This window comes from Oryzias latipes, chromosome 10 (assembly GCF_002234675.1).
Source record: "Oryzias latipes chromosome 10, ASM223467v1".
NCBI classification, from domain to species: Eukaryota; Metazoa; Chordata; class Actinopteri; order Beloniformes; family Adrianichthyidae; genus Oryzias; species Oryzias latipes.
In genome coordinates this window covers 16,726,083-16,750,371 of record NC_019868.2, presented here as the reverse complement: position 1 = coordinate 16,750,371, position 24,289 = coordinate 16,726,083, and the positions used below count along the sequence as shown (strand labels likewise).

The 24,289-nt window shown below is 40.4% G+C and overlaps 1 protein-coding gene across 3 annotated transcripts in view; it reads right to left on the bottom strand.

The window, feature by feature from the left end:
• Nucleotides 1–24,289, bottom strand: part of LOC101157225 (A disintegrin and metalloproteinase with thrombospondin motifs 2) — a 143,718-nt gene that overhangs the window by 15,521 nt on the left and 103,908 nt on the right. For all 3 annotated transcript variants that reach the window (XM_023959231.1, XM_023959232.1, XM_023959233.1), the window contains exons 4-9: nt 18,056–18,261; nt 4,583–4,666; nt 3,023–3,179; nt 2,238–2,343; nt 1,886–2,029; nt 123–255 (exon numbers count right to left, since the gene is read on the bottom strand). In XM_023959231.1, coding sequence (XP_023814999.1) covers nt 123–255; nt 1,886–2,029; nt 2,238–2,343; nt 3,023–3,179; nt 4,583–4,666; nt 18,056–18,261 — 830 coding nt within the window. The remainder of the gene's footprint in view (nt 1–122; nt 256–1,885; nt 2,030–2,237; nt 2,344–3,022; nt 3,180–4,582; nt 4,667–18,055; nt 18,262–24,289) is intronic.

The window sequence follows — 24,289 nt, the reverse complement described above, 5'->3', positions numbered from 1 at the left end:
TTCTTGGGGAATTTTATTGGATCTCAAAAAATGGAGAACTCGAGCAAAACCCAACGAGTGCAAGAAAGCTTGTGCTGTCAGTGCGGTATCTAAAGGGTAGAATGATCGCCAGCATCGCTTACCGCTGTGCACATTGTGTAGCCAACGCCAAAGTCAAAGCGACACTGTTCATTCATGGAGTAGTGCAATCCAGGAAGTTGAGGCAGAGATGGCCAGTTGTGGTCAAATGGGTCATCACGAAGACAGTCATATGAACTGCAGAAGGATGGAAAAAGACATTATTTGAGTATTCATTTTTATACATTCAAGCCTGGTTGGAATTGGAGTTACCCATACATTCTGTAATAAATCTGTCACTAGTGAATCTGGGGGAAAAAGGTGTCAAGTGGTAAGATCTAAAAATGATGAAGACAAAACGGCTTTGTCAAACTTTAATCAATATTAAAATCTTCATCTTTATGGCTTTTGATAAGATACATAGGATATTTTTGGTAAGAAACCCTTTCTATCAGCAAGCTCTCAGAAACGATAAGTTTGTGTTTGAAGATGAGGCTCATGATGTTTTTCAGTCCAAATAATAATATAATTACAAAGGAAGTGAATGACTTTCGGTCCAGGTGTTAAAAATGTATATTTTGGAAAGTTTTACGGTATGAAGTGGGACTCGAGTGCATCATATTTGTTACAAAATTACCAAAAAGTTTACAACCATGTTTTGACTGAGTCTTTAATATTGATACTAAATTTGGTCGCTCTCAATTTTTTTCACAGACAAGATTGATGCATTCAGAAGCAGAAGCTGATGAGCTTTTCAACATCAGCTTCTGCTTTACTGTAGCTAGGGAATCTGGCAAATTTTGATGATGTAAAAATGAAAAATGTAAATGATCTAATGTTATATTTATTTTCCAACATACAGGAAGCTGAACCATAAATGATTCCAGGTCAACTTAAAGCTTCCTAAATGTCTCGTATTTTTTATTTTATTTGATTGTTTCACTTAGATCCTGCTTAAAAACGTTCAGAAAGATTTCTGCTTGAAATCCCTTTTCACTCATAGCATTTTTTTTGGTGCACTTAGAAAATATCTCTCACATCAAACTTGTGAGCAGAAAAAGACAACCATCATTTCTGTTTGCTCATGTGGTGCCAAGCCTTCAAGTTAAGCTGGGAGGTAGAATCATAATAGTCCTGCAGACAGTGATGTTATTATTGGTTTTTCAGACTCATGTTTTACTGTAAATAACCTTTGTAAACATCTTTATCACAAAATTCTGCTATTGTATTCTGTTGTAAATGTAATTGTTGAGCCTTTTATCCTGCCTTAGGACAACGGATGAAATGGAGCTCCTGTGCTAACTTTGGCACATTTATCTTGAAGCAGCTGCAGAAACGTGGATTAATATGCACTGTCCCAATTCAAATAAATGAATTAATAAAAAAACAATAAAACAAAAAAAATGACTTGTGCAATATGTGTGTATTGTTTTTAAACTGAATTTAAAACAGCCTTTTATTTTCATTTATTTTCTAAATGTAGGTATTTTATTTTGAAATGTAAGTCAACAATTTTAGAAGTATTGTTATATTAGGTTATAATTAATCATCAGTCAACATCCCAGATGCTCATGACTCTTTTACAATACCCTTAATGCTTTTATTTGATTTAATTAAATAAAAAAAGAAAAAAAGATGAAATATGTTTTAAAGGGATGTTAGTTTATATCTCATGTCACTGGAATCAGTTTTGTTAACAAATTAGTAGCGTGTTGCTCTTTAAACTGAGATTTTATTTCTCAAACTAAAACCAAGCTTTATGTCTTGTTTGGAAACAAGATAGTTTGTATTCTATGTGAACGCAGTGGTGTGTGAGTGTGTTTCTCACTGAAGGTAGCGTCCCAGCTCCTGCTTGCTACAAATGGACCAGTGAAAGCGGTGGAAGGCAGCTTGGACCAGAGGAGCCATGATGCTGCCCATGTGCACCTCATCTCCACAGCGGTTTCCCTGACCATCATGCTCCATCCCCAACCTGCAACAAATTCAACAGACAGACCAAAACACAAAATTCAGCATCGAACTGGGTCAAATGAAAATCTGGTGTGAAGGCTGCAAAGAACAGCAGCCATTCACTGAGAGATCGATCACTTGGCTAAAACTGTAATGAATTGACACCACCACTGAAGAGACTGCTTTATTGACTCCTTAGTGCCGACAGGCTTCAACAAATGATCACTTACACATGTCCAGTCTCATGTGCCACCACAAAAGCAGAGGAAAACCCATCCTCGTGGTTCAAAGTGCAGCTCCTCACCGGGTGGCACATCCCTGTCACTGGAGCGTAACCTGAGCAACCGGGAGGGGATATACAAAGTCAAAGATTGTTACTTGTGCAGAAAGGCTCAAAGAGAGAGGAATTTATTAGGCATTGGATGCCAGGATTCACTTTTCAACCAGTAAATTGCAAACTAATACTTCCTTTTCTTGAATTTAAAGCAGACTTTGAGGTTAAAACTGTTGTTTTTCTAAGGACGTAACACAGTAGACTGTTTGCTGGAACGACAAACCATTTTTCATAATTGTCACTATATCTAATACACTGATTGATAAATCAAGGTTTGATCTTACTCAATTCTTCAGCTTATGTACACTTCTAAAAATACACAGCTTTGCCTATAAGAAAATATATTTAATCATTTAAGACTTGAACTCCTAGCATGCCAATCCTTGGTTTCATGTGTGTTTGACTGTCCTGTACTGCCTTTCATTGTGGAGCTGTGGCTTTTCTTTATATTGATTTCCTGCTGCTGATGGCTGCGCCCAAGGGCAGATGAAGAACTTCTGCATAGCTAGGCCACTGCCTCTCGAGGCCTATCCCCTGAGCCTGACAGTTTGCCTGTCCTCCCCTGCACAGAAAACCACCAAAGCCACAGCACACTCTGCAGCTCCACCAGGCAAAGGAACCAAGACAATAGCCGTTAAAAAAAAAAATGAAAGAAAAAAACAAGGACATATCCTTTAATACCCTGCATGCCAGTGGGGCCAAATTCCTGTCTTGTGAGAAAAATGGCGTGATCGTGGTACTCGGCATCTCCCGTGTCCTGCTTCTGCTGCAGAAAGGCCCAGCGACACACGTTCTCCAGACTCTGAGAGGGGTTTCCCAGTTCAATCAAACTCATGGACTGAGACAAAAAGATACAAAATGTAAAAATTTAGAAAATAAAAAGTAGAAAGGCTGATAAAGACAGATTCTCATTTCAATTTTTTGTATAGTATTTCCCCCAAAACCCTGTAGGGGGCGGTGTCACTGTATTTTTGCATCAGGTTGTGGGATGCTGCAAGCTGTCTGGGTGCATATAACACTTTATCACCTACACAAACAGATATGGTCTCAGACAGATGTACAAAAATAACCAGCGCTCTTTAAATAAACACTTTCACTAATAAGTGCAACCTGGAATAAAGCATGGCCTTTCAATAAGCCATGAACACGATGTAAAAGGACAAGTCCAAAACATTGACCAATGAATCTATGATCTAACACTTCCATGAACAACCAGATGCCTACAATTCTTTCCATTTAACTTGTCTATCTAACATCCTTGCTAATCTCTACTTTATTCTTCACATAGTTCTGATTTTTTTTCTACCTTTTTAACTCTTTACGTGGATCAAACAGTTTGTAATTAATGCGACCTGCTGCACACATAAAGGGAGTGGAACCGTACGCATGTGTGAATTCTCAGCTCCATTGGTCGCCTTTTGTGCAGGTTAATTTTAATGATTCCGCCGTGTGTAAATGTTGAGCTGGACTGTGTGTGCTGCGTGTGGGCGTGTGAGCACGTCTGCATTCAGGGTCACACAGTCGATCTCCAGGATGTCTGGGCGCAGCTCTGTTGCCACGGTAATTGGGACTGATGGACAGTCGGGCTTTGGCTGAAGCTGCATAAGGGCCGGCCCGGAATGATCAATGTTGTGTGGAGTGTGTGTGTTTCGAGAGTTCCCCAAGGATTGTAGAGATGGCTGAAGCAGCACAAGCCCATCACAGCACACCAATCCTGCAATAAAATCTTTCACTTCATCCAAAGGGGTAATCCCAGCCCTCCCCTGTTCTTATCATATCTTTCTTTCCTGCTTTCATCACAGACTTCCAGATAGAGTTACAGTCATAAGGGGAAAGATATTGATGAGGAGGGCTGTAATTGATTGTTTATCTTTGTCTGTGATTTTTTGCATCAACATGCGGGGAAAAACCTGATTGCATAACAGGCAGAGTTCCTCTTTGCTTTGGTGCTGAACTGTGCAGGCTTGCCACTTGGAAACAGTCCCCTGGGAAGCTGCAAGCTTTTAGTTGCTCTTTTGCTCAGCCCACTGGAATAACGGGCTTCGGGCACCAGCGTGTGCTGATGATTGTGCGTGTGTTTCTATGCGTTTGTTTATGAATTTGTGTCCATGGGTTAGCCAGTGGGGCTAAGAGCGATCACAGCAGAATCTTAGCACAGTGGAAAGTGCTGACAGAGTGACGGTGAGTTAAGATTTTAAGGGCTTCCGGTCAGTCGGCTTTTAACCGGTACCGTGTCCTTACCTTGCCATAGCCCAGCATGATTATCCGGACCAGAACCACGTTGATTTTTGCTCCTAAAGACTCGTCATGATAGATCTCATTTACCTGATGTGATACACAGAAAAGGAAAGAAAATTTACATTGGAATACATTAGTAAGGCTTTTTTTGACTTTTGCCATTCAGTTTAAATTCATTACTTTGGAAACACCATAAATGTTTCTTCTTCAGGTTTTTCTGACAATCACATTCAATTATTTTACAACTAGTGTGCTATTGTAATATGGTTGATATAGACCATAGAGTTTCCTTCATAGTTAATTAATGCATTGTTAAGCATTATTAGTTCTTATTAGGCTACGTGGAATATTCTGAATAAGGTCATAGGAAATAAGTCTGAATCAATAGAACTACCTAATTTCTTTCTTAAAGACAATGTGGTCATTAAAAAGCAACAGGACATAGCAAATGAATTAAACTATTTTTTTTGGAAATATAGGACCCAACCTAGCAGAAAATATTACATGCAATATACAATCAAAATATGTTAGTAAAAACAAAAATTGGATTTCCCAATCTATGTATTTATCTGATGTGACTGAAAATGACATTTTGACTACAGTATACAAACTGAAAAACAAGACCTCAAAGGACAGTGACCGGATTGACTTGAAAATAATCAAAATGACAATAGATTGCATTTTTAAACCACTACATCATATCTTTAATCTATCACTTAAATGGGAATTTTTCCTGAGAGGATGAAAATAGCTAAAGTTATTCCTTTTTTTAAAAATGGAGACAGACATACTTTTGATAATTACAGACCAGTATCAATACTTTCCCAATTTTCAAAAGTTTTAAAAAAGTTGTTTGTTAACAAATTAGACAGCTTTATTGAAAGAAAAAAAATTGTTAAGTAAGAATCAGTTTGGGTTTCGTTCTAATAGGTCTACAGATTTGGCTATAATGAAAATAGTTGAAGAAATTTCAACAGCAATTGACAAAAAGGAATACACAACAGGAGTTTTTATTGATTTAACCCTTGTGCTATCTTAAATGACCCCACCCTTACATTGACGTGTTCTCCCTACCATGACAAAGGTGGATAAAGGTGGAAAGATTTCATGTAATCCATGGACACCAGTGAAGATCACAAATCATTGAAGAAAAAAGGTTCAGCTCACTGTCTAGTGGGTCTAGATGACCCACTCCCAATGTTAAAGTGCCTAGGATAGCACAAGGGTCAAAGAAGGCTTTTGACACGATAAATCATTCTATCCTGATTTCTAAATTATATGCATATGGGGTTAGAGGAATCGCCCTGAACTGGCTCACCAGTTATTTACAAAACAAACAACAATATGTGCTGTTTGGAGGTAATAAGTCTGATCTCATGAATGTCATTTGTGGACTTCCACAAGGCTCAATTATAGGAGCTAAACTTTTTATTTTATATATAAATGATATTTGTGATATTTCTAAGTTGTTACAGTTTGTTTTATTAGCAAACGATACTAACTTTTTCTGTTCAGGGGATAATCTGAAAACTTTAGCTAAAAGTATTGAAACGGAAATGATAAAACTCAAAATGTGGTTTGATTACAATAAACTATCTTTGAATCTAACAAAAACAAAGTTTATGATGTTTGGTAATAAAGAAAAAAACAGAATTGACTTTGTCCATTGACAACAGAAACATAGAACAGGTGTCTGAATTTAAATTTTTAGGGATTATTAACATGGAAATCTCATATATTTTATGTAAAAAATAAAGTAGCCCAGAGCTTTTTTGTTTTGAACAAATCCAAACTAATTTTACCATGTCATATTATGCACATGTTATATTGCTCTTTGGTTTTACCTTATTTTACGTATTTTATTGAAGTGTGGGGAAATACATATGAAACTAATATAATGCTCTTAATTCTATTACAAAAGAGAGCTATTCGAATTATTCACAAAGCTAAATTTAGAGAGCACACAAATGATCTTTTCATTAAGTCAGGTTTATTAAAACTAAAAGATGTAATCTAATTGCAGACCTTATTAGTTATGTTTAAAGCCAGAAACAGAAGACCTAAAACCTAAAGACTTACAAACAGCTTTTTATTTTTACCACAGAAGATGAAAATCATGGGAGAAAATTTGATTTCAAACTACAGATTGCTCGAACAACATTAAAGCAAAAGTGTTTGTCTATAGCAGGGGAAAACATGTGGATTTTCCAGGAGAATCAGTTAAAAAGTTGTCAAAACATTATTCAATTTAAATGGATGTATAAAGCTAAACAAATTAGTTTGTACAAACTTGATTGTTGAGTGGAATGTTTAGAATGTATGTACTAAATGAATGGTACTGTGTTTATTTGAACTGTCTTTGGTGAAATATGAGCACAGGTGATGGTGTGAGAAATGTAAATATGATGCAATGTTTAAAAGGGAGCAGACAATTATAAAAATTGTTTTCTTCAATTCTACTCCCTTCCAATCATGAAAATTTTCAATATTGTGAGACAAACATGTAAACATATTGGACAATCAATAATTTTTTAATGAAAGGAAGAAATAAATAAATGAAATGAAAAAAAATTATCAATGAACCCTTATTGTAAAGTGTTATCCATTTTTTTTGTTTTATCGGCCGTGGTGTTTCTTGTGATTTTCATGAAGGAAAAAATTGTAGCTTGGATCCAAATAAGGTTAAAAGTAGATACTATATTCAGTATAATCCTAAATGTAAGACTGAAACGTCCTTTAAGGGGACACGTTTGATACGTAGACATTTAGTGGTAAACCAACTTAAGGGATCTATTGTGTTATAGAAAGATTTGTCTCAGAATCATGGAAAAACTAGATGTTTTTACATGAATTAGCTGGATCAGGAGATGTACTGACGTATGTGAAAGTGTGAAAACAACTTTGATCTTCAAATTCATGAGAAATTTAACTCAAATGTCTGTGGTTAAATCACTCCATCCCTTGAGTCTGTCAGGGTTGTTAAGCACTGTTACTTTGATTTCACTTTTCTTTAACTCTTTTTTTCAGGTTAGTTACAAACACATCATAAATATGCTTTTTTATTTCTTATTTCCGCAGGATTTTAACTGAGGCAAAGAAAAACAAAGCCATAAATGATGTTTGTTGAAAGATATTCTGAGGTTTTAAAGTCAGCAAAACAATCTTAAACATTATTTTTTACAAAAAGAGGTTGAAAAAAATTTGCAAACATTTATAGATTTTTATGTAAAGTGACCTAACAAAAAGCATGAGTCAAGGGCTGGAGTGAAGTCTCCCTTAAGCACCGCACATAAAAGATGAGAAGGAACTTAAGGATACTAAGGCGAGTGCAAGGAACTCAATTTCCCATTAGTGCCAGATGAAAAGGAGATGAGGATGATGCAAAGCACAAAACACATGTAAGCAAAGAAACAGGGTAATGAGTGACAGAGGGGGGGTTGCAGAACACAGACAGATCACGCAGACACATGCGTGCACACAAAAACCAAAGAGTGAGTGCTGAAGTGGCATGGAAGTTGAGTCCCGCTGTCCTCAGTGACTGTATTTGGTGCTTAATGAGGCAAATGGATGCAGAGACAGACAGCTATAATGAGACAGCTGATGGACACACTGCAGAGAAAGACAAATGCAGACTGTACACAAAGAGCTACAAATCAGGGAAGTAAACTGCACAGACAAAGGTATGAGACACAAAGAGGCAGAGGGACAGTGAGAAGACAAGAAGAAGAAAAAATATCCAATCAAAGTATAAGCTACTTTTAAACATGATGCAAATTAAGAAATTCTTTCCACTCTGGAAGTGAGTGGAGCAGAGTTTTACGTCTTTACTGGTTAACCACAAACTGTCTGGAACAAATAAGTTCATTACATCAGCGTGTACGCGTCTGTAAAGAGCTAAACTTTTTCCAACATTCTAGACAAAAAACTTGATTTATTAGCATTGCGTGGTCCAAATTGGCTCCTCATTTGATGTATTTCTTTGCATGCTGTACTATCTGCTCTCAGCCACTGTTTTCCTGTCTCTGATCCTTTTTAGAACATTTTTTTAAAGAAGCACAATGTTTTCTTTTATTTGTTCGCTATTGTTCTTATTGAGCCCTTTGAACAGTCTTCATGCATTCAAAGTGAAAGTGCTATACAAAAGTTGTGTTGTTTAGACTGTGAGGATTCTTGGGACTTCTGGACAATCAGCTTTATATGGAAACTTACCATTTCTCAGAGCAACTTTCACAGATGAAGGCTAAACATGGTAAATGGCGTGTACTTTTTGTTGCTTCGTTAACCCTTGTGCTATCCTATGACCCCACCCTTACATTGACGTGTTCTCCCTACCATGACAAAGGTGGATAAAGGTGAAGAGGATTTCATGTAATCCATGGACACCAGTGAAGATCACAAATAATTGAAGAAAAAAGGTTCAGCTCACTGTCTAGTGGGGTCTTGATGACACAACTCCCAATGTCAAAGTGCCTAGGATAGCACAAGGGTTAAGTGCTTTACAGTCATAATTCACCCATACATACACACGCACTGATGATGGCAGAGTTTTCAGGCACGGTGCAAGCCAGACTAGCAGGGGCTACATGGATGGGGCTCACTGTTTTGTCCAAGAACATTTTGACCAACTGGGCAGGCAAGGCGGAAAGAGAACTTGCAATATTTAAAAACAAGCAATAACCGGGAGGACAACTATATGGAAAGTTAACCCTTAAACACCAGAGCTGTCGGCGGCAAAAGGAAATAACACTGCTGGAGTAGATGTAGTAAGGAGATCGGTTGGTTGGTTGGTGGTTGGTTGGTGGGTTTGTCGATTGATTGACTATGCAGCTGAGAAACTGACATTAAATCAGACTGGTACAAACTTACAAATAACATTTTCACAACCTGTCCGTCCCATACTATCAACAGAAAATGCTGGTTAAGTTGGTGATATAAATATGAAATTACACCTATTAACATACTATTGCAATAGATTGATTAGAATTGACGTCATTGTACAGGTATATAATGCATTATGAACTTTTAGCGAGCTTTTAGTGAGTTCTAGGTTTATTACCAGTCAGTGTCTGGATCTAACTACACGTTTTGAAAGTTCTGCAAAGCCATTCTCTATGTAATGCAGCAGGATGGTGATGGAAATTCAGAGTTCTATGAGTTCTATGAGATATAAAGAGAAAAATCTGAGATCATCCGCAGGTTGACTGCTACCTTTGGCATCTATGAAATACACAATTCGACAATTAGATAAATGTTCCACTGTGTTCCACCCTATGTCCCAATTTTTAAATTAATTTGCTTGTTTTATTATTTATCTTGGTTTAAAGCAATTTGTGTTATCAAAAATGAAAAGTGCCATTTAAATAAAGATTAATTGATTGGTTGACTTTATTTAAGAAGAGGTCTATATTTCCTTGGACTTTCTCCTTTCCACATATCTTCCGGATTTTTCACTGCATTTTTTTGAAGCACTTGAAACCTTGGCACTACAAAGACAAGCCCGAACCATCTGCACCTCCTCCGTGACCTTTTATACAAATGATAACTGTAATACTATACAGGCACTAAAGATGCTGATGAAATTACGATAATGTACCAAAAGGGGAAATCAACATTAAACAAGTGTTCTCTCACTCTCTCACTCACACACACACGGCATCATTTTCAGCAACAACTATTAATATACACTGAGAAAGTAATTAACACTTTGTGACACTCATCTAAAGGTCTCCTATAATGGTGGGAAAGATGCGTAGGCAGACAAATCACCACAAGTAACAAAGTCCCTCAACATGATGTGGTGCAAAGCAAGATTACAGCACTGCGGCTTCAGCACACCGCGCTTTTAACACAGGATCTTCACCATGACCCTTGTTTCACAAGATTAGGTATACTAATTTGAATAAATTGTAATACAGAAAAAAAACATGTAACCGAAAAAGTATTATAAAAGTATTATAATGAAGAGTAATCCTGTACTGATTAGGTATTTTGATATCTTCCAAGCAACAACAGAAGTGCACAAAAGAATCATGCTTGAAACCCTCAGTATTCAACCTCATGAGTTTCTATCACCAAGCTTTCACTAGCTGATCATTTCTATCTGGTCTTCCCTGAGGTCTGTCAACACCAGAATAAAGCACCTGCTCTGATCATTTTCCGATCAGATTTAAACAGTTGGGCACACGTGATCACCACAGTTGACTTTTGGCAATGTGGGTTTTATATTAGACTGGAAAAAACAAGCCAAAAAACTGATAAAGTTGGTCAGTGCAAACCCTCCATTGACTGTATATGAGAAATGGACCGAGTGAGTGCGACGCCCCCCCTAAAAAAGCTTTACTTCCACCTTAGAACCTAATGATGTCAATTCAGTCCCCATTTCTTTGCGAGATGGACATCCCCAGGTTGGAGCCAGATAACGTTAGTAAGCAGTGATCGGTCTGAGTCAGTCGGAGCTGTTTCTATAGCAATCACTAGCCAATCTGAAGTGAGCTTGTTGGAAGTCAGCACCCTTTTGACTAAAAGCAGGCTAAGGAGAATCTGTCCCTCAAACGTTTCAAACAAGCTGTTATTAAGGCATTTGATTGGTCAGTTTATAATTTGAATAACTTGTAATACAGAAAAAAACATGTAAAGACAAACAAATATGATTAGCAAGAACATGTTAAAAAAAAGAAGGTATCAGAGCAAGAATGGTTATTCCGCCAAATATGTTGACTGAGTAATAGCTGGCTATTTCTCAAGAGAGGTCTATGGCATTTCGGCTTCTTCAAACCAGCAGGTATTTCCTACTAGGAAAGCAAGAGGGGAGCAGTCACTCAGTCCAGTTCTCCTACAGTCAGTAGTGAAAACACTTGGGTCTTCCTTAAAATTTACAGTTTGTGGTTTGCATGCTAACATCTTCCACATCATGCTGAGCGAGATAGCAGCCTTGCCCTGATGTCTGGACTGACAGCAGCATGTCACAGGCAAAGCCTCAAAGTGAAATCTGACCAACCAAAGGTCAGTTCCTCAAACCAAAGGTTAGTTCTTTCGGGTCAGGTGCAATCTTGGTCTAACGTCCTGCTCTTCTCAGTTTCCCTAGAGGTTTTAGTCAACTCTTTCTGAGTGCATAAAAACTGGTTTTCTTATGTACTTCTTTTATGTAATTTAGATAACAATATTGCCCTTCCAACAAAAAAATGGGATGCAGATTTGAGCATCAGCACAGATGAAAGCTTATGGTCAGAACTCTGTCTAAACACCTTTAAACTGACAAAAAGTCCAAATCTGCAGCTAATCCATCTCAAAACTCTTCACAGAATTTACTACACTGGACAGAGGATGTTCAAGATGGGTCTCAGTAACTCAGACATTTGGGAGCACTGTGATAATAATCTACCCGACAGCTACATGCACGCACTGTGGTTCTGCGCACCTGTCCAGGCTCTCTGGCAGCAGGTATGTGCCGATTTATCAGTCTGGCTTAAGGTTTCAATCACTGCCTCACCGTCACTTTGTGTGCTTGGTGACATGAGTGCCAACGATATAGAAGAAGGATTAGCATCTATCATTTTCATAACTCTTTGTATTGCCAAAAAAACTATTTTAATAAATTGGAAAAAGCAGAAAAATATAAACATAAGTCAACACAGAAATCTGCTGTTTGATCATATCAGCTTGGAAAAAATGTCAGCCCAAAGCTCAAGTAACTTTGAAATAATTCAGTCTCTCTGGTCTCCTGTGGTTGACTCCATGACTTAGGGGGTGGGGGGCTTGGTCGTCGCTGCTCCTTGCCCTTCTGCCGTGGTTTGGGGTGGGGGTCGGGGCCTCCGGTGCCTGGCGGGGGCGGTGGGGGCTCCGTTGGTCGGGTGGTCGGGTCCGGTGCCTGGGTGGGGCGGGCTGGGGCGCTGCGTGGTCCTCTGGGCTTGGGTGTGGGGGTGCGTGGTGGTGGGCGGGTGGGGTGGGGTGGGGTGGTGGTCTGGCTTGGCTTGGGGGGGTGGTCCCTTTGCCTGCGCTGGGGGGGGTTGGTGGGGGGCCCTGCTCGGGGGGGGGGGGGGGGGCAGCGGCGCCGGATGGGCTGCCCATCTGCACCTGGGGCTGGGATCGGCCCTTCTCTGGCTCTGGGACGGGACAACCCTCTCGGGGCCCCCGGTCGCTCTGGGTGTCATCCGCTTCGGCTGCGGGGTCTGGGGTGGGGTGGGGTGGGGGGCTTGTCGGCCCTGTCCTGTGGGGGGGCGTTCTGGGGGGGAGGGGGCGACGCTTTCTGGCTCCTCTCTCTCTGTGTGGGGTGGGTGGTGCCGGGCCTGGGGTGTCGGCGCCTCCGGGGGTGGGGCCCCTGGGCTGGGTGGCCCTGGCCCCTTTGGGGGCTGGGGGACAGCTGTTTGACCACCGGGGGACAGTCTACCAGCTGTCCCCAACTTACCCCCTTCCTCATATAACCTCATATTAGGGTGAGGGGGTGGGGGGTCTAGCCTGCGATGCGCCTTGGGGGGGGGCTACTTGGCAGTGGCCCCCCTCCTATGGTTGCCGTATGGAGTGGGCCCCCCCTCTTTCGGTTTTATTTGCACCTTAGACATGTAGGGTCCTTGGTAGGGGGGGTGCTTGGACATCACTGCAAGCAAGCAGCAGATGTCCTCCTGGCACCCTACCCGCCAATTTTAACCGCACCTTAGACATTTAGGGCCCCTTGGTGGGGAGGGTGAGGGGACATCACTGTGAGTAATCAGGAGATGTCCCCTTAGTGCCCTACTCGCCAATTTTAACTGCACCCCCCTTAGTACACACACCCCTCCCCCTTCAATATATACATTCCAACATAAACACACACACATGCACACACACACCCTCTCAAACACACATACACGCACACACATTTTGCAAGGAAGGTGGGACTTGGGTCCATCTGTCCCCTACCCCTTCCCTGGTGGGGGGTGCGGGCCCCTTGGCGATGGCGGCCGTGTCCCTTGGGTGCCGGCTCCCTGGGCCCGGCGGTGCTCTCTCCGCACGGTGGGGGGGTTCATATTACACCTGAGCCGGGGGTGTTCGTGTCCCTGGGGGGTGGGTCCTGGTCCTTGCCCCTGAGCGCTGGGCCCCGCCAAACTTCCAACATGGCCGAGCCTGGTCGGGCCATATTTATAACACCCCTTGTGGGCCACCCTTTTTCCCCCGGGGTTCCCCCTTCCTGGGCGGGGGCGGCAGGCCCCTGCCTTGCTCCTCCCTGGACCAACCGTGGACCGGGTGGGTGGCTGCCTGGAGTGCGGAGCGGGTCTCCCTTGGGGGGTCCTGGCTCGTACCTAGGGTTGGGGCGGGGGGATGCCCGGAACTCCTGGGTGGTGGTGGGGTGCTCGTCTGGGGCTGTGGGCGTCCTTCTCCGGTGGGGCCCTGTGTTGGGCTCTTCCGGCGCGGCGGGGGGGCTGCTTTCCTGGCTGGGCTGGGGCGGCGCTCTCTTTCCCTCCGCGCCTCCCTGCTCTCTGGCTCTGGGGGCCTCGCGGCGGTCCTGCTGGCCCTGGCCTGGGTGGCGGTCTTGGTCGCCCGGGGGGCGGTTGTTCCCTGCCTGTTCCTGTGTGGCGTTGGGGGAATTCCGGCTGCCGCTGCTGCTGCGGCGGGGGTCTGGGTGTGGGGGTGGCTGGGCGCTCCTCCTCCTTCTTTTCACATTCCACCATCCATTTTAGAAGAACATAAACACTCACCTGAGCACAGGTGTTAGCTCACCTTTGCACTTATAGTTTGCATGATTGAATGAATGAAAGATTTCACACTAGTTGGTTTAAAGGCATAGGTATGCGTTCGTAAACACTATCTGTTTTGTGTACATGTTGACATGTGAACATTTTTTGCAGCTAGCAGGTGTGTTGATAATATTTGAGTGTGTGTGAACAGGCCCCGCCCTTTTTGTACTACATTTGAACTGTACCGTAACGATAAACAACCAGTAAACCTGTCTGCTCTATGCTGCTTCATGGTCTTACCCCCCCCTTTCACTATCACCCCCCCCCCTGACATCGCTCCCTCTTCTTACCTTATTTCCTTTTCCGTCCGGTCCAACACCGAAGATTTTCAATCATGGTTGAAATGAATAAAGTTTGGCCTCAATTACAAAAGGGGTTTGTTCAGTCACACTTTTGGTTTGTCAGAAGATTAATAACCCCTCTTGTTAAAGTAAAATATGTCCAACACAAGAGGCCCTCAGCTCTCATCTGCCTGCCTAGCTGTTGGACAGGACAAGTAAAAAAAAAAAAAAAAAAAAAATGGCTTTCTTAAAACACAGTTTACCTTTATTCACATATTTACAATAAAAATGAATATTTTTAGGCTCTTGACTTAGTTCTTCTAATGTGGCAGAGAGTTCATTTAAATTTTTTAAATTAAACCTTCAGACAGATAAGGCGCCGATGCCAAATTGATTGTATTCTGCTCCCAATGTCTTTTCTCGGCTGCTGTTTAGATGTGTGAGGTTTTGGCTACTGGTGCTTATCTCTGCTTGTCTTTTTTCATCTGAGGTGATAGATTCAGGAAAATGTTTATGGTTAGCATGAAACTTTTTATTTGATATACTTTTCTACCCAACTCATATGTGTTAGAATCAAACCACAGAAAGAACAGGACCCTTCAGGAACTTGTACATCTTCCTTGAAAGGTAGTGTTTCGACAAACCTTTTCAGAAATATGAGGTGGTTTATGGCAGACACTACACAGCATCTTCAATAATTGAGCTGCTGATTTTAAATCCACTTAGCATCTCCAAACTTATTTCTAATGACCGCAGGTCAAAAAATACCCCTCTGGCAAAAATGTGGTGTAAACGAACCAACTGAGGGTTAGCTGAAGCAAATTTTTTATGTTCTACCGCACAACCTTTTCTTCTTTTTAAATAAGCTAACATGTGTTTCAAAGTGAAAAATATTTATATTTAAATGCCACTTAAGAATTTCGTTTAAGCAGGGTGAGAGGCTCATTATTCCTACTTATTAAGATAAATATTTAATATACAGATTTGTTATCAAGGATGGGCTTACATTTCTGTTATGCTGATGGGACTCAGCTCTAAAATAAGTTCCATCCCCCCTCAGCAATGTGCGTTCAAGCGACCACAACCTATTAAGTTGATGTAAATGTGTGTTTTGGACTTCACCCATCAAAACGTGCACAAACAATGTAGCTATGCAAGTTTTTACGACCTTTTTTGAACTCTACAAACAAAACGTGTGGCTGTTAAACAAACACTGAAAGTTAAATCAGGCTGAACTTTGACCAATCGCGACTCTCATTTGGCAGTGCCGTATAGATGACGTCCCATTTAATTCATGGAAGTGCCAACCTTTTGAAAAGTGTTTTATGGGGGAGAAATTAACTTTGAATTATATGACACCAAGTCGTTCATACATCGGAATAGTACTGTGAAAGAAAAAGCCTGAAGCAAGATTGGCCAGATTTGTCTCGATGTCTCTTCCAACTGTAGGTGGCAAAGATGCGCTAGTGGTAAAAGAAAGAAGAAGACCCTCCCTGCTTGTCTAGTGTGAACACCATAGGCTAAATGCACATTTCAGAATGCGCATTTAGTGTGTTCTTGAATGCGCGTCACATGCCTGGTGCGTCTGTGGCTTCAGTTTAGCACACAAGAGTTAGCAGTCTCATGAAAAGTCAACATATACTGATCAATTTGAGGAAAAACCCTAGAAAAAAAAAATTCTAATCTGAGATAGGATATTTTCAGTTTTTTTTTAATCATATTTGGACAGATTTTGATTAAATATAGGACTTTAGAAGCTTATATTTGCACAGAAAACTCTTGTTTTTTCTCTCACTTTGACTGGACACTTTTACTTTACTTAAGGTATTCGTCCCTTGTTGTCATGGTTTGGTCTCACATCCCTGAAAGAGGGAAGACTCAATTAATGGAGTGAGTCACAGCTTTATTTGGCATCCCTGCACACCAGACAGCACAGAGAATGGCTTTTCTATCTTAAACAATGACTTCCACCTTTTAAAAAGGGATGTTAAGCCTCTCCCCTCTAGGAAAAGATTTCAAGTCCCAAGGTACAAAACTAAGCAGCACAGAAGTAGTTTTGTTGCTCCTTTCATTATTGAACCACAAAACAAAGTTCAATTAAAAAAATACGTTAGAGGGAAAAATGCGTTTAATTCAATTTTATCTTAAAGACTCACTTGTATCATCTTTGAAACTCCAGTATATATTTGTTTTATATACCAGTTAGTCTCATTTGAAGTAGATTACAATTTTTACTCTCTAGTACTTTTCTATAATAACTCATATTTTCTTCTACAGCAGACATTCAAGAATCTGTTCTTTCTTTGAATTGATATCTTCCAAAGTGTGCTTTCTCATACTTATCACTCATTCATACTTTTTTTTTAAATGTCTTCACATAACTGGAGACTGTTGCTTCAAACTGTCTCCATCAAGGGAGGAGCAACAGTGCGAGCAGCACTGCAGAGAGCCTGAAAGAGGGAGAGGAAGACAGTCAGACGTTGCACACCCATCCTAAAGTGAGCAAAGCAAACTTTCAAGTAGAAAGTCGCCCAGATGCCACGCGTGGGAGGAAACCCTTATTTATTTATTTCTGTTTATCCGTCTGCCAGTAATTTATTCCGAATGTGCTGTTTAAAATACTTCTTCTCCCTCTTTCCCTCCATCTTTTTCCCACAGATTAAAGGAGAGCGGTGACAGGGCTGTGTATTCCCTTCTCCTATATAGTCTAACAAATATCTAAAAGGGGAGGCAGGGAGCACGCCGGCTATTGTTCTTTCTCAAGCGCTGAACTGAGACAAAGACGTGCGCTCGGATTTGCTGCTCTGTGCTCGCACCTGCTTAACAGTCGGAGATTACTTCCCTACACAGTGGGTCGCAACACAGGCGACGGCAAACACCAGGACACACACCGACGGATGCGCAAACGCCTGCTAAAAACAACGGAAAAAAAGGGCCACACCCAACGCAGGTTTCATTTGCAAAGATTAAAGTCTGGAGTGTGCAGTTTGGCACACAATGCAAGCACAGCACCTGGGACTGTGAGCCTGTTGGGGCTCACTACCTGCTGGTTTCTGAAACCTTTCTTCCACACATACTCACACAATGATGACATGACACAAAACCTGATTGAACGACATGCATGAGCCCCTTCACCTTACACACACACACACACCTCCACAAATAAAATCTCATCATATTCAGATGGAGAAGAAAGGATTACCTCTTTCTGATTGCAGGATGAGGGCATGTAGGGAGGGAATTGAATCCTAATTCAGCTGGTGTGCGGGTGAGGGTGTGTGTTACAATCCTTCCCTGACCTCACTGTGACTTTCTGTTCGACTCAAAAGGAAGGATTTTCTAACGTAATCACCTTTTTTCTAACAAGAGAGAAAGCCTGAGTTTCGTGTCTGAAAAAATATCCATCACCATGGATTCACTTTTAATGGCAACACAAAACTCTGCCTTACTTTCACGAAGAAACAAACACTCAACCACACACTTACTATGTTCATGAGTGTGAGCAGGTACTTCTGGACATCCTCCTTGCCGTGGAACTGGACCACGGAGTCATCGACGCCCAGCAGCACCTCGATGTTGTAAGATCGGTCCGGGCTCTGTCTCCGCACTCGCCCTGCTCGGGTGTGGTTGATGCTCTGCTCCACACCCCGATACAGAGACTCCAGGTCCATCAAGCCACCCAGATCTGCCCCTGAATTGATAAAAAACTGATGAATCATTTCACCAGAAAGTATGGCAAGAAAAAAACATGATTGAAAGCTCATCCTAAAGATAATTAAACTATTCTTGTTTAACAATCTTAAATAAAATGAGGGTTGAGGAATATTCCAATATCATAGTTTTGTTGCATTCATTGATATTGATCAGTAAAGTGACTCAATGATTCAATAAAACCTTATACTATCATGCACACAGGAATATACTAAGAATACATTCATGTATCCCAACAAAACAGACTCGACTTAGTGTAATCACAGTTGACACTTTTGGCCTGGAGATTTATGAAAGTGTGTATTCCGTTTGCACCGTCAAGTTAAATCGTGTCAGTGGTAGGATCTCACCATGTTTTGTCGTTTTAACTTTTAAAGTGTGAACTATCATAGATTGTTGTATTGGTGCTAAAAGTGAGAGCAAGGAAAGGTCAAGTCAAACTGTACGATGAGGCAGGAGAAACATCTTCATGGTGTGTTACCTTTAAGATCATGATTATCTTACCTATCTGAATTTTCTTCTTATTTTGGTCCCTACATGTATATTTTTTGCTGCACTCCTGTTAGCCTTTCTAACCTGTTGACCTAATGTCAGCTCATATTTTGGCACTTCCTGGTTCTGTCTGGTTATAACCTGGAGTCTTATGAGCTTCTCAGATTCCCTTTATTGCACATCTTATTGGGACAAAAGTAACAGATTAAGGGCTTCATTGCATCTTCAGACCTTTATCTCATTGGTCACGTTTCTCTTAGAGGGTTTCTGATTACTACGCAAACGTAATTCCGTGTGGGTAGAAGGATTGTCAATATTTAAGAAATAAAAAGAAACTGCTGACAAAAATGAAGGCTAACAGGAATGAACTGATTCAAATATTTGATTTTTTTTACAGGACTGTCTGATTAGTTTTATTCAAAAACAATAAAGTTTAAAATAATCAAAGTTGACGAGAAGAAATGCAGAAAATAGCAAAAGAGGCAGAAAAAAGAGCACCGCTAAAAAGTGCAAGAGAGAGCAAAAGAAGATCCATATGTTGGACAAAAAAAGTGACTTTGATGCACAACTGATTCTCACATTCCACCATTTTTAAAAAGCGGATGCACTTTGGGAGTTTATAAATTACAAAGTCCAGAGGTTTACAAACTGTTTAGCAAAAGTTGTGCTATCTAAGAACCACAGACTGCACTTAAAAACGGATTTCCTGCTAATCCAACCCACTATTTAAAAAAAAAAAACAATTACAATTTTATTTTTGGGAATTTAATTTATAAATTAAATCCCTTTAGAGTAAAAAATGTATGTAATGTTTTACGTAGAAACTGACAGGACATAATTCCAAAAGTAAATTTTTACTACATGAGCATAAAAATGTGAAATTAAAAGTCCCTGGTTAAATCTAGCAAACACAGTGAGTAATCCTTCCATTTGAAAAGACTAAATATAACAAGTAATTTGTATCTTAGAACTGAAAGAAGCTACAAACCAAGTAGCAGCTATGAGAATTGCAAACAAAACCAAAATGTCAATAATATTAATTTGTCCCCAACAATTGGTTCCTCCCCCCAAACATATAGATACATTTCAGATGTATTAATAGTACAAATGATGACTTAACACCCCTCAAACACACACAAACACCCAGTTTTCAATAATTATAAAAAAAAGCAATTTACATTAAAAAAAAAATTACACAAGGCTGTGCATACTTTTAAGGAACTGCAACCCGTGGTACTTATAGGTTTGCTCCAAACTCAGGATGTATGATCTGAATAGCAAAATGTTGGGGAAAATACAAAAGCAGGCAGGACAAAGTAATTACCAAACCGCAATAATAAAGAAGAATTCTATAAAGGAAATTATGAACAATTATTTCTGACTAATCAGGTGAGAATGTACCAGTATTACCCACCATCCTTTCATGATCTTCTCCTCACTAACCAAATACTTTAACTCCTATTCAACTAAAAAATGAACAGACTGGCCTCCTAAATTATCAAATTAGGGGGAAATCCTTTGGAAAACAACCGCTTTGCTCTGAAAATGTATTAATCTATAGAGATATCACAGATTACGCCCAGCTTTGTGACATTTTGGATGAACAGCACTTGCTCAGATTTTGAGTGTTTGATGGTGCTTCTTCCTCAATAAAGAAGCAATGAGCTGGTGTCGGTATGGACACAAGAGATAAATGGGCCTTTCTTGACAGTCAAGGCCATCCTACCCTTACATGCTCTTCTCAATACTGGTAGAGAAGCCACATAAGGCCAAGTCATGCAGTCGTGAACATGCTGCCCCAGTGGATTTAACATAGCACTTTTCTCAGAACCTTCAAGGCCTCCCTGCAGCCAAGGATAACACATAAAAAGCTGCTCAAGAGGTGCACTGGGAATGTGTGCATAGGTGTTAGTGTGTGAGGACTCCGTGCACAAATATTTCCGATTGGGCCATAAATCATCATTCCAAAGGGAGTTTTAATTTAGCTGAAGCTTGCTTGCAGGGCCGACCAACCCCGCTGTTTTTGCTGTAGAGCTTTATTTAGAGGTGCTTGCCTGCTGAGTCGATTCAACACGTAAATCACAATGAAGGATACAGTTTGGAGCTCCAGTGACACATCCGCTCTGTTCAAGTGTTCGCTAAAGGAAAACAACAAGAGGCAAAAAACATACACCAGGGTAGAATTTGGAAAACACATTTGCCAAATTGTCTTCCAACCAGCAAGGGGTCTCCCACTTTACACTCCCTTCTTAATGTTGCCAAGACAACCAACACATGGGTGTGTCAACAAAGATGTGTTTAGCACTGTTTCCTGAGCGTGTGGCAGAGTTAATGTGAACATATTGCTGTTACTGACCCACATTTTACAGCAACAGAGTACAAGCACAGGGACAAAGGGGGTAAAAATACTAAGATTTAAACTATTTCGCAACTCATCAGATACAGATACGAAATGATTCCTCTAAATGTTAGCAGAAGAATCAGTATTAAAGGCAGCAGACTTCACACCGTCCATTGGCTTTTCCAAGTATAGCCAACTACACGGATGTTATAACCACCCCATCTGCTGGAGAGACTTTTTACCTTTTACTTATGTAACATAAAGGCAAAAAACACGTACAAAATTAATTTGTACTTTTGAAATTTTATACCGGAACAGGACAAATGAGACGATGTGGCAATAAAGCACAACACAGTCACAGCTGTGGAAACGATCATTCAAGGTGATAAAAATTTAGTTACAAAAAGATGACCCCACTGAAGCAGAGGTTAAAGGGGGTTTAATCAAGTCTTTGTGCAGCAGGCTAGGCGCACATTCAGACCACGAGAGCAGAGTGGATTCTGTTTGGTTTCACAGTGCACTTTTGAGGATGGACCACACCAAAACTAATAGTTACATGTCTTATTTTATGATTCATTTTTTAAATAGCAAATTTTTAGTTTTATATGATGGGCTTGGTCTGTTTTTTTTTTTCCTTCAAAATGCACATAATCAGGCATAAATTTTACTTTTTCTGAGGGTTTTTTGTGTTTTTAATTTTTAAACTAAGCTTTCAAATGAAAATTCAAAATGTCACTACTTGAAAAATTTCAGAACTTTCTTGCTTCTATTAGAAATAATGTACATTATGGCTGCTTTGTATGGTCCAAATAAGTACCGGTATATCCTATGACAAACGCCTAGTCTCACGCCGGACATTCTTTCAAAGGAAGAAGGGGTATGACTGATGAATACATAGGATAAGACAAGACCATAAAGACTGTGAGTAATGAGATGTCCTCTTTTAGTAAGAGTAAAACACCAGGAATAATTATTTTTACTTTTTGCAGCGAGAACACCTTCAATAGCCCTAAACAGTTGAAGTCCCACTCCAATCATCTTTTTATTTAATAAAAAAAAGCCTTCCCAGTGGTCTTTTAATCATGATTATGCTGTTTTTTCTTTAGGAAAAATCAAAAAAACCTGAATCATTTTCTAGGACATAGTTTCTGCAGAGCAGCAGGAGTTTATTAGAAATTCACCTCTGAGCTGTCGGCGGGACTGTTGGTGCCCAGCAAGCCTGTGCTCATATCCCATCATCTCTTTGCTTACGCTCTCTTGCTAGCTTACAGCCCCTCACAACCCCAGCGTGACATTAGCAGTGCAACAAAAACGGCGAGCATTACTGGAGCTATCCAGATGTTCAGTTTTGAGCCAGATGCCAGCTCAGACAAGGACAACTAAGAGGTACATGGATCTAGTTGTCTGCAAGTGGATGCATCAGAATGGAGAGGAGTATGGAACTTATGGCCCGCCAATTGTAGTTTGTTTGTAGTAACTGTAAGATTTTTTAAACTGCATTTTTCATCTGCTCCTGATTCTCAATCATTTGAATAAAGAAATACTTAGAAATACAACTTTCATTTTCTGTATTTATGTCCAAAAACCCGATTTTTGTTGGTGTGGGTTTTTTAACTTGTAAGGAGTTGGTGCCCTTTTATTTGAGGTCATTGGTCATGTTTTGTTTATCTTATGTCCTGTTTTCCCCCTCTTACTGCAGTCTGGTCACATTTTGAATGACTAATATTTTAATTTTTGTTGACTACCCCTCAGGCTATTTAACTTGGTTTTCAGTTCATTCTTGTGAGGCCATCTGTTGTCACCGTTTTCTTTGTCTCTTGGTATACAGTTTTGCCACATTTAAATTTTGTATTTTTGGTCAGCACAAGTTAATTTAAAACATTTCTGACAAAACTGAAAAACTATCTGAGACTCAGTGTTTGTAGAAAGCTGATCATGATACCTTTATCCGCTCCTGTCATTTTTGGCCTCCCTCCTCCTCTTCCTTCATGCTTAACTTTACTTTTTGCTTCATTTTTCCCACTCCTCTTTCTATTCAGTTCAATTCAATTTTATTTATATAGCCCAATATTACAACAATAGTCATCTCAATAGGCTTCATACCAGTAATAGTATAATAAATATGAAATCAGAAGGAACATGAAGTCATAGAATTCAATAGGTCATGGCTAAACAAAGCTTAACAAACTAAGCTAAACTGGGCATCCCTTGTACTCACTCTCAACATCCTTTTACATTTCCATCTATATCCCAAACCACCTCATAAAAACTCTCAGCACTACACTCACTTTTCCCACACACATATCTGTTGCTCGCCCTGTTTTCATTCAGGTGGGGTTTGGAGCATGGCCTTATTAGGAGACAAAGGTTCTTTGTCTTTCAACCTTTGCAAAATGTCAAGAATGTCTGGTTGCCCACTGAATACGAGGAGGGGAAAAGGGAGGGTTCAAGATAGTATGGATTGCCTTACAAGAGAGGGGAGGAGAGCTATGATAATTCAGGTCAAGCAACACTTTGTGACCAACCAGCTGGCTGAAGGTGACGATTTGGTCCTTGGTCTTTGAACAGAATTCATGATTCACTCTGATTTATTGTTGTTACTCTATCCCAAACTGCTAATTTGTGCACAGTTTGGTCCCCATCCGAGTCAATACTTGTATTCGGGTCAGGGCCAGACACGTCTCCATTACGCGGCTGAACATTTTGTCTCCTCAGTGACTGGGTTGTCAAGGTGATGTGAAGCTTGGTCAGTGGATTGTTAATGCTGCCCTGAGTATCTTGGCAGGTAGGGATATGCCATGCTGTCCAACACAATGTCCCCATAATGAAGACTCATTATTTCCTAAGCTGCTATATAACAGCTGTAGAGGCTGCAGACTGCGGATCACATAGTGAACTATGGTCCCTGTAATCAAATTTGTGTTAATTATTTAGGTTGGCAATCAGCAGTCTAATTTTACATGGACAGCTCCCTAAAGACTACAATAATTATTCAAACATCAAGCACTGAACTTAGCCTATTAATTAATAACAGCTTTAGGTTAGGGCTGTTTATTTTCTACCGGGACCTCCTATAATGCTGATTAGAGACTTTGAGTTGTTGAGTTTCAGCTCGCTCGAATATCAATAATATTGAGATTGTTGCATTACATATGTGCTCCCTGAAGTGAAGCGG